This window comes from Molossus molossus, unplaced genomic scaffold (genome assembly GCF_014108415.1).
Source record: "Molossus molossus isolate mMolMol1 unplaced genomic scaffold, mMolMol1.p scaffold_m16_p_20, whole genome shotgun sequence".
Classification (NCBI taxonomy): Eukaryota; Metazoa; Chordata; class Mammalia; order Chiroptera; family Molossidae; genus Molossus; species Molossus molossus.
The window spans coordinates 37,881,565-37,904,041 of record NW_023425356.1 but is presented as its reverse complement, the minus strand read 5'-3'; the positions used below and the strand labels follow the sequence as shown (position 1 = coordinate 37,904,041).

The following is a 22,477-nucleotide window of genomic DNA, read 5'->3' as shown; positions in this document are numbered from 1 at the left end:
CAACATCAAACTCAAAAGCTTCTGCACAGCAAAAGAAACAACCATCAAAATGGAAAGGGAACCCACTAGATGGGAGACCATAATTGCCAATGATGCATCAGATAAGGGGTTAATTTCCAAAATATATAGAGTGTTCATACAACTCAACAAAAGACAAAGAACCCAATTAAAAAATGGGCAGAGGACATACAAATGGCCAAGAGACATATGAAAAAATGCCCCACATCACTAATCCTCAGAGAGATGCAAATTAAAACAACTATGAGGTATCACTTCACACCTGTCAGAATGGCTGCCATCAACAAATCATCAAACAAGTGTTGGCGAGGGTGTGGAGAAAAGGGGACTCTAGTAGACTGCTGGTGGGAATGCAGACTGATGCAGCCACTGTGGAAAACACTATGGTATTACCTCAAAATGTTAAAAATTGAACTGCCGTTTTGCCCAGTGATCCCAATTCTAGGAATATACCCTAATAAACCTGAAACATCCATCATAAAGAATATATGTACCCCTATGTTCACAGCAGCACTATTTACAATAGTTAAGATATGTAAACAACTCAAGTGTCAATCAATAGATGAGTGGATAAAAAAGTTGTGGTATATGTACACAATGGAATACTATGCAGCTGTAAGAAAGAAAAATCTCTTATCCTTCAAGATGACATGGAGGGACCTGGAGAGTATTATGCTAAGCAAAACAAGCCAAGCAGAGAAAGACAAATATCACATCATCTCACTTATTTGTGGAATATAATGAACTAAACAAACTGATGAACAAAATTGACCCAGAGACATAGAGGAGGGGTACAGACTGACAAATCTCAGAGGAGGGTAGGTTGGAGGGGAAAGAGATAAACCACAGAACTTGTCTATGTCCATTGGTCATGTACGCATGACCAATGGACATAGACAACAAAGCTGGAGATGGAGCAAGGGGGGATGGGGAGGAGGGTGTCAATGAGGGGTAAAGGAGAAACATCTGTAACAAAAATAAATAAATAAATACAAACATCCACAGTGGAACAGTCCAACACTAAAGAAAGCGATAAGGAAGAGTGTGTATGTTAGAGAAATGGTAAGCGGAGCAACAGGTAATAGCTATAATAACTAGTATGTGTCGAGCACTGATCTAAACACACACTACAGATATGATCCTCAGAACAGGAAGGTATTATCCCTATCTTACTAATAAGAAAAAAGACTCAGATGTTCATTTGTAAAAGATCACACCACTAGTAAACAGGGGTTAGAAGATTTGGACCTAAATCTACCTGATTCAAAAACGTATGTTCTTTTCACTGTAACGCTAGAACAGTAACTACATATCCAAAGGTTCTGTAAATTAGAGCAGGACTGTGTTTTGTTGAGGCTTACATACTAAAAATGTAAGAGTAGCTAAAAAGATAAATGACTAACCAACAATTCCCTCCACACAACCACAGCTGCTGCCTGCAGGGCTCACTGCAGTTATTAAGTATTACAAATGGACTGTGCCATTTACTGAGGGTGATAAACTGCTTACTTATGAAGATTAATAAGAGACTTTCACTCTATAATATGTAAGAATGAAGAGAAAAGTTGAAGATAATCCATTAGCAACAGACAAGAATAGCTAAGAACCAATTTGGAAGCCACTCCCTTTTACCCAGTGACAAGCTTATTGTTTTAAAAGCCAGGTTGTTAATTAATGTCCAACATTAATTTTCTTTTAAATTCTCACCGAGGATTTTTCCATTAATTTTTAGATAGAGTAGAAGAGAAGTGGGGGAGGGAGAGAGAGAAAGAGAAACATCAATATGAGAGAGACACATCGATCAGTTGACTCCCACACAACCCCAACTGGGGCCAGGGATCAAACCCACAACCAAGGTATGTGCCCTTGACTGGGAATCGAATACATGACTCTTTGGTCCATGGGCCAACATTCTAACCCATGAGCCAAACCAGCCAGGGCCCAACATTAAATTTAAAGGTATGTATGCACAAATTCCACAGTACAGTAGGTTTAAGGTAAAAAGTAAAAGCCCTACTCCCATGCTCTCAGAAGTTTTACACATTATACAAATTTATGTAGGTACATCTTCACATAAATATGTATGCCTATAAACACACTGCTGTGCAACATTTGTTTTCTGTATCTTAAAAATATACCTGAGACAGCCCTGGCCGATTTGGCTCAGCAGTTAGAGCGTCGGCCTGTGGTCCAGAGAGACCCGGGTTCGGTTCCTGCTAAGGGTGCGTACCTCGGTTGCAGTTTGTCCCCAGCCCTGGTTGGTCGTGCGGGTGGCAGCCACTCGATGTGTCCCTTTCACGTTGATGTTTGTCTCTCTCTCTCTCTCTTCCTCTCTCTCCCTCCTACTCTATCTGAACAAAAAATTAAAAAATGTCCTCAGGTGAGGATAAAAAATAATAATAATAAAAAAAGAATGTCCTTGATGAAACAGAAAGTTTATTAACTTTATTAAATCTGAACCCTAGAGACGATTTCTTTTCAAAAGTCTGTAAGAAAAAAAACCCAAACTATAACTATTAAGACTTGCTATCCAAGTCTAAATATTTTAAAATTTTCCTTTAGAGCCCAGCCAAAGTGGCTCAGTAGACTGAGCATCATCCCATGGACTGAGAGGTCCCAGTTCCTGGTCAGGGCACATGCCCAGGTTGTGGGCTCGATCCCCAGCAGGGGGTGTGTAGGGGGCAGCCAATCGATGTTTCTCTCTCACATCAATGTTTCTATCTCTCTCTCCCTTCCTCTCTCTAAAAACTAAATAAAAACATTTAAAATTTTCCTTTAGAGATCTATGATATTAACAATTTTTGATATTATATAATAAATGGGTCAACATTTGTAAGAAACATACAAAATATAGACATTAAAAAATAAAAAGAGCTCTGGCTGGTTTGGCTCAGCAGTTAGAGCACTAGCTCTCGGACCAAAGAGTCACGGTTTTGATTCTAGCCAAGGGCAGGTACATCGGTTGTGGTTCCTCCCAGCCCTGATTGGGGTCGTGTGGGAGGCAACCAATCGATGTGTCTCTCTCACATCATTGTTTTTCTCTCTCTCTCTCTGTCTTCCTCCCTCTCTCCCTCCTGCTCTATCTGAAGATAAGTGGAAAAATATCCTCAGTGAGATTAAAAAAAAATCAAAAGAATTCAGAACTATAAGAATAATTCATCATCATCTTTTCTTATGTTCTCACACTTTTTTTTTTGGTGGGTTGGAGTTGTTCTGTTGTTTCATGGAAGAGAGGAGTAAATGCTTTCTGAGTTACCAAAACTATACCAAGAACATGAACACAGGTGCCTGATGCTTGCTTTATGATATGAATTATTGTAATAAATAAAGGGGCTTCTGACGTCATGGTATAGTATTTCAGGGGTTAGTATATATGCATAATTAGCTAAGCATCACAAATTGAAAATAATCACTTACCAAACACTATTCCTTTAGCAAATGGAGGAAACAATTCTGAATGTCGGAATAAGTTTTTGTGAATTTGCCATAGTTCTTTGTGTAGTTTCTTAAAGTCACTGTATCTCTTCCATACGATTATCTAAAGAGAAAAGAAAATTAAATGTGTGTCTCATAGTGAAACTATTTAGGCTCAGAATCTGAATAAATGTTTCATTATAGTGCTCAAAACTGTCATGCAAAGGCAAACAAGTATATGTTCTAACCAATATGGTTAACTGTCTAAAATTAACTAAGATTTGCTTTAAAAATATAAAACAGCATTTCTTCTTCCAAATATTTTGTCTTAACTGTTAATTTCATTTTAAACAAGTAGTGTTTACTTCATACTGGAAAAATATTCAACCTGGTACAAAAAAGGTCTATCCTACCTAAAACGTCATTTAACCTCTTCAAAAGCCAATTACTACTGGCCATGGAAAGGAGCTAGATGCCAAAATACATATTCTGTCTCAAAAACAGCATGTTTATAAACACAAAATAATTAATTTAGACAATTTTTAAATACAAAGTACATACTCAGCATTTGCCTAAAAGGTTAAACAAAGTGAAAAACACTGAGGAAACAACAGCTACTAATGACCAGTAAGTAACATGAACTTTTTTATTTCCTAAATCCCAATTTAAAGTAGTAATAAAATTTCTGGAAGCAGGGTGAATCTTGGTCAGAATACCATTAAAACAAGTATATTTCAAAAAGAACAATCACCTAGATTATACAAAAGTAAAAAAGTAAATTTTCCTTCATTAGTTTTAATTATTGTTTAACCTCATTCAGATTCAATTAGGAAAAAAACTATATAAAGAAAAAGGATTTGAACATGGCCTTGATATCACTGATTCACCCTCAGTCTCCACAAAATGAGTAAAACTGAGTTTTAAATTCCGTCACTTCGTATTTTGGGGACTTTGCTTAAAAAAACAAACCTACTTACCTCACTTCTAACAAACTCAATATTAGAGTACAATGCGAATAAGCAAAACTTTAAGACTCTTGTAAAAAATTTACTCTCTGCATATATGAAATTCTTCACTAAACTTTGTCAAACTACTAAAATTTCACCATGATTAATATGTTTCTTGTTTCTAACAGTAGGGAACTAGTCAGACTGTATTTGAGTTCATTCAAGTAAACTGCTCCCTCCTGATGCTTCCTTCTATGTATTTACTCAACAAGAAAAATAGTCAACTAAACAAGTATTTCCAGGGCCCTACTTTGTGCTAGAGGCACTGTGATGGCAGTAAGGATGGAGAAACGAGAAACATAATCCCTGCCCGCAGAGTTCCAGTCTAGTAGAAGAATAAACCAACATAGTAAGCACATCACCAGACAGTAGCGTGGTAAGGGCCAGAAGGCAGCGGGGGTAATAGGGAAGGAGCACCTACATCAGCCTTGGGTATCTAAGAAGGCTTTACAGAAAGTATTATCTTAGGTGAGCAACCTGAAGGGAAGTAGTGATTATATCAACAAAAATAAAGACAGAAGGAAGGGGTTGTGGATAAGGTTTTTAAAAGGAGAGTGCAGCCAAATATAATTGCTAGAATTCTGCCTTTACAGCTGGATAAATGGTGGTACTATTCCCTAAGGTGAAAAGCCAAGAGAGAAGAAGCTGTGTGGACATAAGAACGAAGTTCAATTTTAGATACATTTGATTTAGGTGCTTGTGAGGCATCTAATTGGAGATGTCCCATAGGGTGTATGGGCTTGGGGTTCAATACCAAGAACTTAGCAAGATGTATTCATTTGGGAGCATCAGCAGAGAGGTGATCACTCAGAAGAGGTTTCTCAGCATTTGTAACAAGATGAGAACAGAATGACTGAGAACCCTAACACTGAGGGGCCAGCCAGAAGGAAGGAAAAGAACACCAAGTACAAAGTAAGTATTTAAGAAGCTTGACCATGGCATGAGAGAGGGCACATGGATGGAAGAAATTTTATGTTAACATGAAAGTGAATGAGACAAACGCTGAGGGCAAAGAACCAACAGTTCCAGGAGAAGGCAGAGAAGAACTGGAAGAGCCAACCCAATACTTGAAAAGCTAGTCCTCAGAGCAGTGAAATTACAGTAATTTTAATATTTTGTGCTTCTCTGTAGTTTTGCATTCTGATACATGAACATAATTCTGCCATGGGAAAAAAATGCTATTTTTATATTTTTAAATAGATCAAGCTATGGTGGTACCACAATGTGAAGGGCTTAAGGAAGAAATAGGTGATGATGGGCTTGTAAAAGTAAATTTACATAAGGTAAATGCTATTCTCAAAGCCATTATAAACCAGACAATAGAGTTATTCAAAAGACTATGGCTCATGAAAACAAATCTGCAGATAAAATTTATATTCTAGTTAGGGTCACTGCAAAATAAAAGCAGAGTAACTTAAGGGGCAAAAGTTAACAATTTAATCACAATAATGTAATATCATGGTATATAAACCAGTAGGTTGTCAGAGCAAGAATAAGAAACCCTTCCCCCAAGGTGAGAATCTGTGTTTCTTCACCATGTTCTAATTTATTCACCCACATATTCCCTATTCTCCACACTAGAACTTTAGAACTGAAAGACCTAAGAGCAAATATAAACCCTCCAGAAACGCAGGACACCAAAGTGTCACAATATGTCACTATTCACTGACTCCTTCTCTTCTAACTCCTTTTAAGCTTGGACATGTCTAGAAATCTTCAAAATGGAAAAGTGAACAGAAGCACACTCCCATTGCATAAACAAGTATTAATGTTTATAATTGGACTACACATAGTCCCAAAAGACATGCAAAAGATTATTTTCTCTAAAATTTTCCTATTGTAGAAAAAAAAAAAAAAAAAATCGTTGTATAACAACTACTGCTCTAATGAACCAATTCTGCAGAAATTTTTTATTCATTAAAGTTATGAGTCAAAGTCCTCAATTAGATATTAATTTAATGACAATCATATACCGACTACAAATTTAATTAATGCTTAATAATTATTAAAACATTAGCCCTTAGTCCTGGCCTGTTTGGCTCAGAGGTTAGATAGAGTGTCAGCCCATGGACCGAAGGGTCATGGGTTCAATTCCCAGTCAAGGGCACGTACCTGGGTTGCAGGTTTGATCCCTGGCCCTGGCTGGATCTTGTTGAAGGCAACCAATGGATGTGTCTCTCTCACAAGGATATTTCTCTCTCTCTCCCTTCCTCTCTCCCTCCCTCCCTCTAAAAATCAATGGAAAAATATCCTTGGGTGAAGATTAACAAAAACAAAAAAATCACCTGAAATAATTTTAAATTAAAAAAATTTTAAGATAACTTCATTTAATGATACTAAACACCTGTAGAGCTCTTGTATTTTACAAAACCACTCAATTCAATTAACTCTGTCCTTTGTACTCTTCTATGGTACTTAGAACTTGTTGGATCATCTACCATGACATTTGCTTATGGATTTTCTTTCCCTTGACACCTTTCTGACACCAGTGAAGTTCACTACCTACAGAGAAACAGAGTTATATAGGTTACTTTTTTTAAAAGGTGGGGGAGGAAGAACACATTTCCACCTCTCTCTTGACTCCTACAAGTACTCATGGTCTAGAGAATCTTCCGAACGAGAATCTTCCCCCTCGGCTTCACCCATGCTGCTCTTAATAAATAAAATTTACAGAAAATGTGTAACAGATAAGAAAAAGAAAAGCTATCCTGGGTAATTTTACCCGGCCGGTGTGGCTCAGTGCATTGAGCGTCGGTTCAATTCCCGGTTGGGGGACATGCCCGGACAAGTTAATGTCGGGCTTGATGCCCAGCAAAGGGGGTGTGCAGGAGGCAGATGATCGATGTTTCTCTGTTACTGATGTTTCTATATCTCTCTCCCTTCCTCTATCTCTAAAAAAATCAATAAAAACATATTTAAATTAAAAAATAAAGTTATATTTTTAAAAAGCTATCATGGGCAGTTTTAAATTATTTACTCACGTTTGTATTTAAGCATTCTTAGGAAGAAAACACTGCATGTGCCGAGGTATGTATGTATGTATGTATAAACAGAAAACTTCTCCAGTTTTATAAGGATAGCATATTACTGGCCCTATATTTGGCTAGATTGACTATACATCTACTAATCCTCATCAGCCCTGCGAAGCCTGACCAAATTCTAAAGCAGTAACTAAATGAATCAATTAACAGAGAGAGAAAGTGAAAGGCAAGGAAATGGAAACATATTCTAAGGGGTGAATTCCTCTCCTAAATGAGAATTCCAATGTTTAAATGAAACATATGGGAAACTAAAAAGTATTGTTATAATTTCAAGGTTATTATATATTTTAAGAAGACAGCAAGACAGAAGACATGTTGTTATATTTTTATAGCATGTCTAACAAAGGATCATGCAATCATCTAACTAAAGGACACTTACAAGAGTTTTCTGAAGAATGGTTCACCAACAGTTGTTTTATAAAAGAGTTTTCCCCAAAAAAGGATTAAGGAAATGGCAGAGATTATGTTCATGATAGGTTGGTTCAGGATTCTCCCTGGAAAAGGGGAACATCATGCTACAAACTACAGCACAGCAATCAGACAATATTTTTAAAAGAAACACAACCCATATTCAGTTTTAAGAGAGGTGTAAATTTTCAAAAGCAGAAAACCCTGGTATTAACTATTAATTCAACATTCTAAGGAAATCTAAATTCTAAAGAACAGTTCATACTAATCAATTGACACTTAAGTAGAGAGAGTACTTCAACCACTGGTGCAAATTACTTTCATTGCCATTTTAGAAAGATAGATACATAGGTATGTATTATTTTCTTCCAAAATAACAATATTACAATAGTCTCTTCATGGTTACTGGGGGTAGGGAGAGTAAGGAGAAGTTAAAGATCTTAAAACCCTAAGGAAAATAGTAAGAAATCTTTTTTAAATGTCCTTTATTGAACTATTTAACCACAAGGAAAAATATATATATCAGATTAGATACAGCAAGAAATGGTAATGTATAAAAGTCAAAATATATTCTAAACCTCATGTCGCATACTCAAACCAACTACCAAACGATCAATTTAAATGAATGAATCAAGCCACATTTTTCAGTAAGAAGTAGTGGGGCTTATGGCTAAAAGAAAGTACATACCCCACCTAAAGACATTAAAATTCCATTGAAAAACAAAACAAAAACACTGTTGCAGAATCAAGACTGCCAATTTACAATATCTGTTTCTTTAGTAAGAAAAAAAATTCCACAATATACTATGTCCTTCTGATACCGTTGCAATTAACCTAGTTATTAATAACAGGAAAAAAACAAACAAAGGGAAGGCCAAATACTTTAGATGTGTCATTTGAGCAGCTTTGCCAGGAGGCTGCAGTTTAACACTCCCCAGGAACCACTGGGAGAACTGGGAACACTCTCCAGGAATCACTCCCCAGGTCTGATCCCAACAGACCACTGGGAGAAGGGACTAGACGGGGAGAATAGGCACATGCCCAGTAAAGTCTGGGTGAAATATGGAAGGTGTTTGCCTGTCAGTCACACCTGGGAACAGGTCATTGGCCAGGGTAGAAGTGCAAACACGTGAAGATTTGAAATATTTAATCCCCTAAACAAAGGAGTCCACTCTCTTGGCTACTGGCGCTCTTCGGTCTCTTGTTGCAGGTGGCATGGTCTCTTGGCTCTCACCTCCTGCATTCACCCACACAGCTCATGGCCATGTGGACCCCACACACAACTGGACTGCAACTGGACTAATGGCCTGCAACTAGCCTAATGCTGAACTGGACTCAATTCCTACATGGAATGGAAACTCTGGACACTGGCTTTGCTTTCAGCTCTACTGAATTCCCAGCTGCACTTCTTCCAGGACTGGATTAAGGGAAATGGGACTTTGGAAATCCAGGGATGTAAGTCCACGCAAATAAAAATCATCATCGTCCCATGCACTAGGAGGTTGCCCGTTCGATATCCAATCAAGGGCACATGCCCGTGTTTCGGGCTCAGTCTCTGGTGGAGGTTGTGCTCTCACATCGATGTTTCACTCTCTCTCTCTCTCCCTCTCCCTTCCTTTCTCTAAAAATCAACAGACTATTCTAAAAAGAATTGTTTTTAATAAATAAAATTAAAATAAATGAAAAAGAAAATGAGCAAGTATTAATATGAAAGTAAATTTTAAAACTGTTAAAATAAGTAAGCTCCTCAGATATTCCTAAATGTATATAAGTACAAAGTAACTATAGAGAACCACAGTTTTAAGCATAAACATAATGTATCATTTTAGAGAGGGAAAGAGTCTGCAAAAGAACTTATCAACTACAAAATTTTAAAAAGAAACATCTACACACAAAGCAGTTCTCCAAGATATCAACATAACAACTCAATATAAAAATGGAAGTAGACAGAAACCCATTATTTAATTTTATAATCTTTAAAATTAATACTACTTACCAAATATTTTTCATTTTTTTATTAAACGGGTATCATAATTTTGAAATAGGTAAATAGGAGTCCTTAACTAATATTAAACTCTGATGAGTGCTACCTATAATTTATGAAAATCTGATTTATATAATTTAATACCTACTAAAATCTAACACATATTTAATAGGTCTAAGTAATTTTTCAAATTCTTATATATAACTTAAAACCTATGACAACTTAAAATGTACTTAGTAGGTCTGAAATAGAACACTTCTGCTACTGTTTTGTGAGCTGAAGAAAATCTCCACATAAACATACAAATACAAAGACAGGCAATTCAATTTCCTCAATCGGTCATTCAATTATAATTTTGTCAAATATATAAAATAAAATTTTCATATGAATAACATGTTACCTCCTGGACATCCTCTGGATTTCTTCGTGAAACGACCTGAAACAAAACATATACAGAAATATCTCAACATTATCAAAATTTAAGATTTCACATTTGTGTAATTACTTTCAACAGTATTTGTATAAAAATTTCAATTTGCTTAAAGGAAAAGAAATAGCATATTATATCCCTTACACAGAACTCAGCTATATAACTTCACTATCTGAAACACATACTAAAAAATTAAGCAAAAAGGTAGCTGAAATAAAGTCCACACGTTAAAGTCCACGTATCACATTCACAAGAGAATGCCTCAGGCCTTCACTTCTACTTGACATTATTCTACCAAATCTCTGTAATCCCCTTCCCAGCCTCCATACAAATAAGAAGCATACAAAGCAACTGCACCTGTAGTATTTTTTACAACTTGATGTGACTCTACAACTAGCTCAATAAAAATTTCAATTAAAAAAAATACAGCCACAATGCTCAGCCTCATCAATATCTATGGGACGTCATCAGTGACCACCTAATGGTGAAGAAGAAAACAAAGTAATATAAAAAATTGGCTGCTCTCTCCCACGTAGGATGGGACAGTCGCGCGGCTAATAACGCTCTCTTAATTTGAACCCAGTTCAGAGTCTGAGTCTGGTCTGTCTCGTTGGTCTACAACATTTGGAGGCCCCAGCGAGACAGACAAACAAGGTCCCCCACTTCGGCGGGCTGACCTGCTCAGACTCCGGGAGACAGGTCGATCCCAGGAGCAGAGAGGTGGTCTAGGGGAATGCCTCGGAGAGACATTCCTCCGCCCCAGACGCCGTTCTGCCCTGGAACTGTCTCCACTCCAAATTCCATCTAGAGAGCATCTGGAAACCCTGGGCCCAGGTTCGGTCCCTCGCTCTTTGCAGGCAATCCAGAGGCTGAGAGAACAGACCCGACAGCCAATCAAGGACACCAGACCCCAACCGGGGACACCCCAGATACCACCACACGACTTCACCCCTGGTGACTGGGTCTGGGTCAAGAAACATCAGCCTGCTTCCCTCAAGCCTCGCTGGACTGGCCCTTTTCCTGTTGTCCTGACTATGCCCACCGCTCTGAAGGTAGCAGGACGGAAATTTGGATTCACCACACTCAGGTAAAGAAAGCACACCCTGAGCAAGTACCTGAACAATGGGCCTTACAGCTGACCGAGGATCCCCTGAAGGTAAAGGTCTCCAGGTTTCCTCCTAGTCTCTTTCCTGACTCTGATCACCAGTAAGGAACCTACCCAATTTAGATGCACTCAAGGGCGGCCACTGCTATGAAGGTACGGCCCCCACCTGACCCTCGGAGTCCAACAAGGACAGGGGACATGCTTCATCATTGGCAACTATGACCAAAGCTCTTCCCCTTATGCGGACTCATGCGGGGACACTACCACCCTGACCCCATTAAGCCCCTCATCACAAGAGACTTGGGTCCTAACTGCACCCCCCGGGACTTGGTTTGCTTGCTCCTCAGTACTGACTCCCTGCATCTTTCCCGTTGGAACCAAAGACTTATGTATTCTTGCTAACATTATTCCAGTTTTATTTCTTCTCTGTTTGGCCTTAGGAGAAACCTGTTGTTTTTATGCTAACCTGGTATTATTAGAGAAAGCATAAAATTAGACAGTGACTAGACGAACGAGAACAGGCTCTATCCACCTCTAAGAATTGGTAGGAGAACCTCTTTAATTGGCCCCCATGGTTCACTACTCTTATCACTAGCCTTGCGAGCCCCTTAATCCTCCTCCTATTAACACTAATTTGTGGCCCAATCCTAGTTAATCACTTAATGCAATTTTTTAGAGAAAAAGTACAGGCTGTTAAGCTCATGATTCTTAGCACTCCCTATCAGAGGCTAGCTACAATGGACGAAATTGAAGACATTTTAGAATCAAAGATTTGATTTAACCCTAAAACCAGTGGGGAATGTAAAGGACAAACACATGACCTTGCCCCCTGGATTTTTAAGGGAATGGCAAGAACTATCTGCTAATAGATAACCACTGCATTGAATAGATAACCATTGCTTTGTGTACACAGAAACTGATTGTTCCCTCAGGCATAACAGCTAACTGCAAATATCTGCTTCTGTACGTGCTTGCTTGCTCCCATACCCTTAACCCAAATTCCTTAACAGGGGCTAAGACAACTATATAAGCAACTCTCCCCCTGAGTGAGCTCGGGGCTGCTCTCTCTTCTGTGTAGGGTGGGACAGTCGCCACGCGGCTAATAAAGCTCTCTTAATTTGAACCCAGAAAAAAAATGTATATACAGCATTCCAGGCCAATGCTACACTATCTCATTCTCTGAGCAGAGGAAGGGGGAGGATTCTTTCAGACTTCTCTAATTATAAACGCCAAAAAGTCTAACACCATTCACAAGATTTCCTCACAAAACTTTTGAAAAACAGAAGGCTGGATGCTTAAGTCACCAAACAGCAATGTAGAGTGGGAAAATTTCACATTAGATATATAATACCATCTATGTAAATGTAAAATTCATGAACTTGATGCTACAATATACATTTTGCAAAATCAAACAAAAAGATACATCAAACACATAAAAACGGTTGCCTATAGATGAGAGGAAGAACAACTTGAAGACTAGTGATAACACCATGAACTTGGGATTAGGATCAACTCAACACTACTGCAGTCCAAAACCAGAACAAAAAGATACCATTTCAAGTCAGACACACACACCTAGGTTCAAACTGCAGTTCAGGCTTGATCCTCTACAAAATGGGGATAATACTCGCTGCTTGGCCTGGCTGTTCTGGCCACCAAATAAGAACACAGAAAGAACTTCATAATTAAAACGTTGCTCCCTCTCTCCCTTACCAGAGAATTTAACGATTTTGAAAGGTCCCACCTAAGAATTCCAGACAGGAAAGGTTTCCAATTTCTTGCCACTCTATTCTTCGACTTTCAGGATACATAAATTTAGTAAAATCTCTTAGCAATTTGCATTAATTTAGAACAGTGCTATCCAACAGAACTTTCTCTGATGATGGAAAGAAATGTTCCCTAAACGACCTTCCAACATACTAGCCCCTGGCCACATATGAATGTGTGGCTACTAAGCACGTAAAATATGGCTACTACGACTGAAGAACTGAAATTTTTCATTTTACTTCATTTTAAATTAATTTAAATGTAAATAAAAATAGCCTCATATGGCTAATGGTTAGCATAGTAGACAGTAAAGATTTAGAGTAAGAGGTTAGAACAGGTAACTAACAACCATATATTATTCAAATATTGGATTTTAGCAATTACTTTCATATACCACCCCACCTCTGCCCCACCAAACACACAAACACACACCTTTCCAAATTATGGTATTGGTGTTTCACATAATAAGATCATTTAATTTTGCCTCATAAATGTTTCTTATTTTTTTGTAAAATGGGCTAATAAGAAGAAAACCAGGGATAGGCAATCCACCAGCAATCCACCCACCAAAAAACAGTCAACATATGATCACTGGCAATAAAGTTTATTCGGGTATACTATACATTCTACAAGTTACATTTTTCTGAAAAATTAATGGGCTTCTTGAATTTATAACTCAATCATTTTATAAATATACTAAGGTACCTTACTATTTTAAATAACCTTCCTTTATATGTGCAAATGATCTTTTGTGACAAAAGAAATTACTAACTGGTTTGGTGTATATATAAGAAGTATCACATTTTGGATTATCTTCAGGTAATTCCTGGAAATCAAATATATGTGTACTACATGAGCAAAAAGATATTATCCATCCCCTGCCAATATCTACAATTTAAAACCATCTTACCAGAAATAATTTGATTATGACTTCTCACCCGTACACTTAGTAGCTACCATACTTCTGCCATGCACTCAGGCTACAATATTAGCAGCAATCAAGTCCCTGCCTTCCGAAGCCCAAAGTCTAGCACATGACTGTTGTGGGGGCGGTGTAGACAAGGGAGGGGGGAGTGGACTTCCCAAACTTATAATAGCATCTCAGAGAATAGTGGTGTGGCCCTGGCCGGTTTGGCTCAGCAGTTGGAGTGGCAGCCCACGGACCTTCGATTCCAGTCGAGGGCACGGACCTCAGTTGCGGCTGCGGTTGCGGTTGTAGTTCGTCCCTGGCCCTGGTCGGGGTTGTGTAGGAGGCAACCAGTTGGTGTGTCTCTCTCACATCGATATTTCTCTCTCTCCCTCCCTCCCTTCCACTCTATCTGAAGATAAATGGAAAAATATCCTCGGGTGAGGATTTAAAAAAGAGAGAAATAGTAGTGTGCCAAGCAACAAACTGGGAAGTGATTCATTCTAGACCTTTACCATGACAGCGAATGCTCACTGTCCAGACTACAGTTAGCAGACTTAAGACTTTTAATGTTTTCATAATAATAAGTTACTTATGTTATTGTAGAAAATACAGAAAATCAAAGTTTAACTATTCTTAAACTATCTAAGTGAAGGTCTTTAATTTTAATCTTACAAGAGGAACTTGTCTTCACCCTCAAATACTTCTCAAATGAAGGAGAGAACATTTACTTAAGCGGAGTTTAAAAATTTAAATCAAAAGCTGTTTGCTGATTATTAACTATATCCCCTTTCCCTGGCAGCATACACCGAGCTTAGTGAAAATCAAGTCTGGGAAGTGGAGGGCTATGATTTCCTGTTCTCCTCTTCTCTTTCCTCTTTGGTTCTTTTGCTTCTCTTTTTGTAGGTTCCTCTTCCTCCCTCTACCTCCCAACACTCTGGTGAGCACTCCAAGAATCAGTCCTAGACTCTGTTTCCCAGCCTCTTATTTTTTTTTTTAAACACATATTTATTTATTTATTTGTTTATTTATTTTTTTATCCTCACCCGAGGATATTTTTCCATTTTTTGTACAGATAGAGTGGGAGGGAGAGAGAGGAAGGAGAGAGAGAGAGAAACATCGACGTTAAGGGACACATCGAGTGCCTGCCACCCGCACGACCAACCAGGGCCAGGGACAAACTGCAACCAAAGTACGTGCCCTTAGCGGGAACTGAACCCGGGTCTCTCCGGACCGCAGGCCGACACTCTAACCGCTGAGCCAAACTGGCCAGGGCTCTTATTTTATTATTAAGAGAGAAAGTCTCTATTTATGCTAATACCTTTCAAGGCACTATGGTAGACATGGAGAAAATAACCTTGACTCTGTACATTTACATTTGCAAAGTATTTTATGTTAATGATTCATGTTACTCCCTCAACAACCTATTCAATTAGGCAGGAGGGGTTATTACGAGTCCTCCTTTTACGGAGGAGGAAACAAGACCCAGAGACTTGAATAATGGCCACATGGCTGTTCACCTTTAGATCTGGAATCAAAACTCAGATTTTCTGACTCCTGGTGCTCTTTCCACTACTACACTGCCTCTCTCCATGTATCCGTGGTATTTTCAGCAATAATTGTTTACTTACTTCCACAGAACCCTGTCACCATTAGGGTTTTTTATTCACTCACTTATTCAGCAATTATTAGTGCCTACTCTGCAGGTAAGTACTGAAGTATAATGGAGAATACAGCAGGTCTGACTCCTTTGCCACTACCCTATAAAAACATAACCACTTGCCAGAGGCCTTACCAAGTTCAACCACTTGGTACCTCACCATAGGGATTCGGTAGCCCCACAGGTATAATCTCATTTAAATAAGTTAAGAATGTGTCCTCTGAAATGAAAACCAAAAACACAAAAGGGTTAGGATAACATTAGCTGAGCTCAAATGTCTATTATTAACAACTCTTTCTAACTATGTAATTCTCTTCAGCAGAACTGCAAAATTGATGAAAAATAACTATCAATCAGAAATCTGAGGAAAGAACATGATCATACTGAAAATTAATAAAATTGAACCCAGATATTTATAACTTTTAATACTACATTAGCAATTATCTCGGCAAGTACTATTAACTCTAAAACAAATATACTAAAATTCACTCTCATATAAATTGCTAATATTTAGTAATTTTTCTCTGGGGTGAATTTCAATATTTTATCATAAAATTCAGCCAACAAATTCCACAAAAGTTGTAATTTAACTTTAGCAGTGATATCTTTCATTTAAAGTTCATAAATCTCCATTGCAGGCGTTAACTACCAATGGCTCTTGCAAAGTCACCTTGAAAACGATTGCGTTAAAGCAGTGCTGCATGAACCATACCACACAGAATATCAGTATTCCTAAAATCAGTGATCTCAAAGGATTAATGGATGAATTCAGTTTACCTTTGTTTAAAAAAGAAACATAGCCCTGGCCGGTTTGGCTCAGCGGTTAGAGCGTCGGCCTGCGGTCCTGAGAGACCAGGGTTCGGTTCCCGCTAAGGGCATGTACCTCGGTTGCAGTTTGTCCCCGGCCCTGGTCGGTCGTGCGGGTGGCAGCCACTCGATGTGTTCCTTTCACGTCGATGTTTCTCTCTCTCTCTCTGTCTGTTCTCTCTCTCCCTCCCACTCTACCTGAACAAAAAAATGGGAAAATGTCCTCGGGTGAGGATAAAAAAAATAAAAAATAAAAAAGAAACATAATACATTATGATACCTAGTAAATCTCCAAAAGGAAGATAAGTGTTATTTCCCAAAGTCATCTATCACCTCAACGTTCTATTTTTATCATATGTTTTTTGTTTTGTTTTTATTTAGTGCAATCCCTACTAAAATTTGGAACACAGTTGGGAAATGCTACTGCAATGTTTCTGGCCTCTGTTAATGCCAAAAGCAAATTCTGAATTTAGGAAAACAAATAAGGTAATTACCTCCTAGTGTGCTAAGAATAAATCCTTTCCTTCATTCAGTCATCACAGTAACCCTGCCTTGGAGGATGAGATAACAAGGCCCAAGAGAATACAGTAACACACTAATACTAATAATAGTAATCAGTGACAGGCAGGACTGGATCTCACGACTCCCTGATTCTAAACAAAGTGCTCTTTCCAGGACATAACTAAATCGGCCCTCCTAGACATTAAAATTCCAAGTATTCGAGAAATATTCCTAATGCTTGTTAGGTAAATTCCATTTTGTCTTTACTAAGAAATGCCAATCAAAAGTTAAAAAGCTCTTTGGCAGAACAGAATTAAGGAGAAGGGGTACGAATACTAGCTCTGGCACTAGCCATGAACTGCTTTTTTTTTTTTATCAGTTCAGTAATAAACCAAAAAAAAAAGCAATCTTAAAATGACAAAGACCAGATGTAGCTTGCCCTAGCTCAGGACCATAATAATCAACAGATCATACTGTCATTAGGTCCTCTAAATCCTTTCCAGTGTGCTAACTTACATTATCTACTTAGCAAATATTACCAAGCTTCCTTAAAGGCAAGTCAAAAGCTCTCTTTTACTTAATTAGCATTATAATAACAAGTTAAAATCATCCTCTCAACTCAGATATATTTAAAAGAATTGTCCTCTTCATAAGATTAATAAATAGCTACTGGAAAACACTACTATAAAAATTATTCAAATCTAAGTATTGTATTTCCTACCAAAAAAAAAAATCACAAAGTAAGTCCCTTTAGAAATGAATAGGTTTAAATACACATTTTGAGAAGGTACTTTTATGAGCAATTCATTATTTCAAGTCTCTGACGGCTACTTCACCCTAAACTGCTAATTTAGGGTCATAACAGAGCTAAGAGGATAAAAGTGTTCACAAAAGTAACATATATATTTTTTAATTAAGTGTCAAGACACAAATAATCAAACAGGAAAAAAAGAAAAGAGGAACATGCCCATCCTTCATTTCTCAAAGATATGACTCTCCAAATGTAGGACAGGTATAATAGGATATAAAAAAAAATGTAATGCTACATTATACTGAACATTTCCCACTGTGGTGATTAGGTAAACTAAATGGCACATTCATCAATATAATGCATGCAATCCTGACTTTCAGACCTTTGACTTTCATATAAATATACTGACACCTTTAAACTGCATTTCATACACACAGAAAAGAACTCTGGCAAGAAGAATCGGTACCTCAAAGCACCCAGCACACACAGGCAAACATCCCATTACCAAATCCAATCTCCCTCCCACCCCATCACCTGCATCTCAGCTCCTCTCTCCCTCTTTTCCCTACAGAGCTGCAGGTGTCACGGGTTGGCAAGAATGTTTGGGCTTGTTATCACCCACCAGCCAGGTAGTCTGAACCCAAGACACAGCACCTGCACAAACCCTAATTAGACATTCCATATTTTTTAGTTCTCTGGAGTGGAAGAAATCCCACATTAGATAAATCAATGGAAAAAACTTTTAGACATTCAACTTTATAACAAGTTTTTATGAAAGTAAAACATTGAAAGTAAGAAATTTCTGCTGTCTACATTATTAAAATTCCAAAGTCTCAAGAAAGTAAGAAAGAAACTATAACAGAAAGTTACCTCCAAATACTCAGTAAAGTGTTTGCTGAAGTTGTTTTCTCTCTTAAAATTTTAGCAATTAGTACAGCACCAGTGTAAGGTAAACTATTTTCCAACCCAAGTTCAAGGAAATCAGAATCCTTAATGTCTAAGAAAGTTTGCAATTAACATAAAATCTTAATATCTGGGCATAGATGTCAGTAAACAAGATGAAACAAAAATTTTTAACACCCACTTACTAAAATTTTGGTATATGAGATAACCTTCTACTAAACAACATTAAGAGTCAAAAACAGCCCTGGCCGGTTTGGTTCAGCGGTTAGAGCGTCCACGTGCGGTCCTTAGAGACCCGGGTTCGGTTCCCGCTAAGGGCATGTACCTCGGTTGCAGTTTGTCCCCAGCCCTGGTTGGTCGTGCGGGTGGCAGCCATTCGATGTGTCCCTTTCACATCGATGTTTCCCTCTCTCTCTCTTCTTCTCTCTCCCTCCCACTCTGTCTGTACAAAAAATGGAAAAATGTCCTCGGGTGAGGATAAAAAAAAAAAAAAGAGTCAAAAACAAACAAAGGGTAGAATAAAACAAGAATCCAGAAAAAAAAATTGAACCTGACAGCCATGATTTTTCAAAAATTTTAAGCAAAATACATTTTAAAACAAACTAATATCCCTCCCTACCCCCACAATTACTCTATTTGCTGAAAGTATCTCCAAATTAAGCCAAAATCAAGTATTTCTTCAAGAAATCTTTATGGAGCTACTGTTTTAACAAATGTACACTAATAACCCTCACTGATTTAACAATGGACATTTATAATAATGTAAGAGGTTAAGGATTTAAAATTTAGTGGGTTCTTTTATCCCTTTAAAATGACTTAAAAATATTACTTGAAATGTTTATGACTACGCACTACTTTCCAAACATAAAGCTAACAAAACTAAAAATTAAAACGTGCTTCCACCTTTATACAAAAACCCTGCAATGACTATCATACTCAAGGGTAAAAGACTGCCTTCCTCCTGTGGTCAGGAACAAAGCAAGGATGTCCATTCTCATCACTCCTATTCAACAGTGTATAAATCCTAGTCAGTGCAATCAGGCAAGAAAAGAATAAAATATATATATATTGGAAGAAATAAAACTATCCCTTTTGCCAGACAACATGAATTGTCTCTGTAGATAAATATAAAAACTCTACTAAAATTCCAAGAACTAAATAAGTCATCTAGGAAAGGTCACAGAATGTAAAGTCAACATAAAAATGAACCAAACTTCTTTATAGCTACAATGAAAAATTGAAAACTGAATTAAAAGAAAACATTACTTACAATACCTACAAAAAGATGAAACGGTAAGAAATAACTCCAATACAATATGTATAAAATCTGTATGCTGAAAACTATAAACTGCTGATGAAACAAATCAAAGAACACCTAAATTAATAGCAAGACAGCCCTGGCCGGTTTGGCTCAGCGGTTAGAGCGTCCACCTGCGGTCCCAAGAGACCCGGGTTCGGTTCCCGCTAAGGGCACGTACCTCGGTTGCAGTTTGCCCCGGCCCTGGTTGGTCGTGCGGGTGGCAGCCACTCGATGTGTCCCTTTCACATCGATGTTTCCCTCTCTCTCTCTCTCTTCCTCTCTCTCCCTCCCACTCTGTCTGTACAAAAAATGGAAAAATGTCCTCGGATAAAGATAAAAAAAAAAAATAGCAAGACATATTATGTTCATGAATTTGAAGATTCAACATAGTAAAGATGGTAATTCTCCCACATAGATTTAAAACAATTCTAATCAAAATCCCACCAGGATTTCTGATAGATATAGAACAAGTTGATTCTAAAATTTAAATGGAAAAGCAAAGGACTAGAATAGTCAAAACAAATTTGAAAAAGAAGTATAAAATTGGAGGAATCATACTACCTAATTTTAAGACTTATTATAAAACTACAATAGTCAAGACAATGTGGTATGGAACAAAATAGAAAAACCAGAAACAGATCTGCACACATATGGTCAACTAATTGACAGAGAGGCAGAGGTAATTCAATGAAGAAGCTTAGTTTCTTGAACAAATGGTGATTTGTTAAATTAGACATCCACATAAAAAAAATTGAACCTCCTCCTAAACTTCACACCTTATACAAAATTAAGCTCAAAATGGATCATAAGGCTAAATGTAGATTCCAAAACAATAAAACTTCTATAGGAAAACATTGGAGAAAAATGTGTGACCTGGGGTTAGTAAGGAGTTTTTAGACATGACACTAAAAGCACACTCCCTAAAAGAAAAAAACTGATATTCACCAAAATTAAAATTTGCTTTGCAAAAGACATTGTTAAAAGAAATAAAAAGATATGCTACAAAAACAGTAAATATTTGCAAATCACATATCTGGCAAAAAATATATGCAGAACAAATACACAACTCTCAATTATACTCAAGGAACTTAATGAATTGAGGCTGAGGGAGGCTGAGGCTGAGGGAGGCTGAGGCTTCTAGAGTCCCAGGCATTCCTCTTAAAGGACCCACACATGGACTTAGCACAGGGGAGGCAGCTTGAAATGCACCAGAGACATACAGGGAAGAACTGAGTTGTTTGGCATTGGGGCAAGAGCTGTAGGGCAGCTCTATCCTGGACAGACGAGCTGGCGGAGGCTACTGTTCCTTTGGTGAGCCCTTCCCCCATAGGGCAGGCAGACAGGTGCCATATCTGGGACTCCAGCAACCTGGCTCACGCTGTTTGCTCCACCCTGTTGATTCCCTGAGACCCTACCCCACCAAACTTTCAGGCCCACCCAAGTGTTTCTAGTGGCTTTACCATAGGATTGGCCTGTTTTGGCTCCTGCTTCAGATTTTCCTAAATTCTCTCAAAAAAGCAGCATCTGGTCTCAGCAAGCATGATACCTCTCACTAACTGGGCCCAGACACAGCACTAGAAGCAGCCAGCCTTGGTTCACAACTTAGCTTTGCCTGGGCACCTCCAAACCCAGTACAAGAAGTAGCCATCTGCAGATCGCTTTATAGCTTATGCCTGGTGGTTCCAGGTAGAACACAGGTGTGGCTGACCTTGCTCCAGAGCCAGCACACCCAGTGGACAGCTTCAGACCACAGCAAAGCACCACCACCAAACCAGCTCCACAAGCGACACACTCAAGGGGTGGACTCAGTGGGTACCAGAGCCCTGCCGAAGTAAGTCTTGCTCTATGTAGTGGGCCCCTACACAGCTGATCTTCCAAGGTAATCAGAGGTCAGTGGTCAGTGGGCACAGCCAGTCCTTGCAGCTGATCAGCCTGAGTAAATCCATCCTATTGATGTGCCAACAACAATCAAGACTCAATTACAACAGAAGGGTGTACAGTCCATACGAGGGAGGCACCTTGAGGGCATAGTTGGGGTGATAAGGGAGGCTGTGCCACTGAACCTTATAGGACACCTACTACAATAGACCACCCTAGGAAGCCTAGGAGATATAGCAACTCTGCCTAATACATAGAAACAAAGGGAGGCAGGCCAAAATGAGGAGACAAAGAAACATGTCCCAAATGAAAGAACAGAACAAAACTCCAGGAAAAGAACTAAATGAAATGGAGATAAGCAATCAATCAGATGCAGAATTCAAAACAGTGGTTATAAGGAAGTTCAATGGACTTAGTGAGAATTTCAAGGAACTTCGTAAGAACTTCAAGAAACTTAGTGCGGACTTCAAGAGCATAAAAAAGGACCAGTCAGAAATGAAGGAGGCACTACCTGAAATACAGAATAATTTACCGGGGATCAAAGTAAATTAGGTAAAGCTAAGAAGCAAACCATCAATTTGAAATATAAGGAAGCA

The 22,477-nt window shown here is 38.3% G+C and overlaps 1 protein-coding gene across 12 annotated transcripts in view; it reads right to left on the bottom strand.

The window, feature by feature from the left end:
* The window catches only part of RPS6KC1 (ribosomal protein S6 kinase C1), a 166,029-nt gene that overhangs the window by 135,761 nt on the left and 7,791 nt on the right, over positions 1-22,477 (bottom strand). For 8 of the 12 annotated variants that reach the window (XR_004960884.1, XR_004960876.1, XR_004960877.1 and 5 more), the window contains exons 2-3: positions 10,273-10,308; positions 3,436-3,556 (exon numbers count right to left, since the gene is read on the bottom strand). Coding sequence is in view for 4 of the 12 variants with exons in the window: in XM_036272263.1 (XP_036128156.1) it covers positions 3,436-3,556; positions 10,273-10,308 (157 nt within the window). In the remaining 8 variants the exon portion in view is untranslated. Of the gene's footprint in view, positions 1-3,435; positions 3,557-7,859; positions 7,975-10,272; positions 10,309-22,477 lie in introns of those variants that run through there. The other 4 variants (XR_004960879.1, XR_004960881.1, XR_004960880.1 and 1 more) reach the window with 1 other exon arrangement.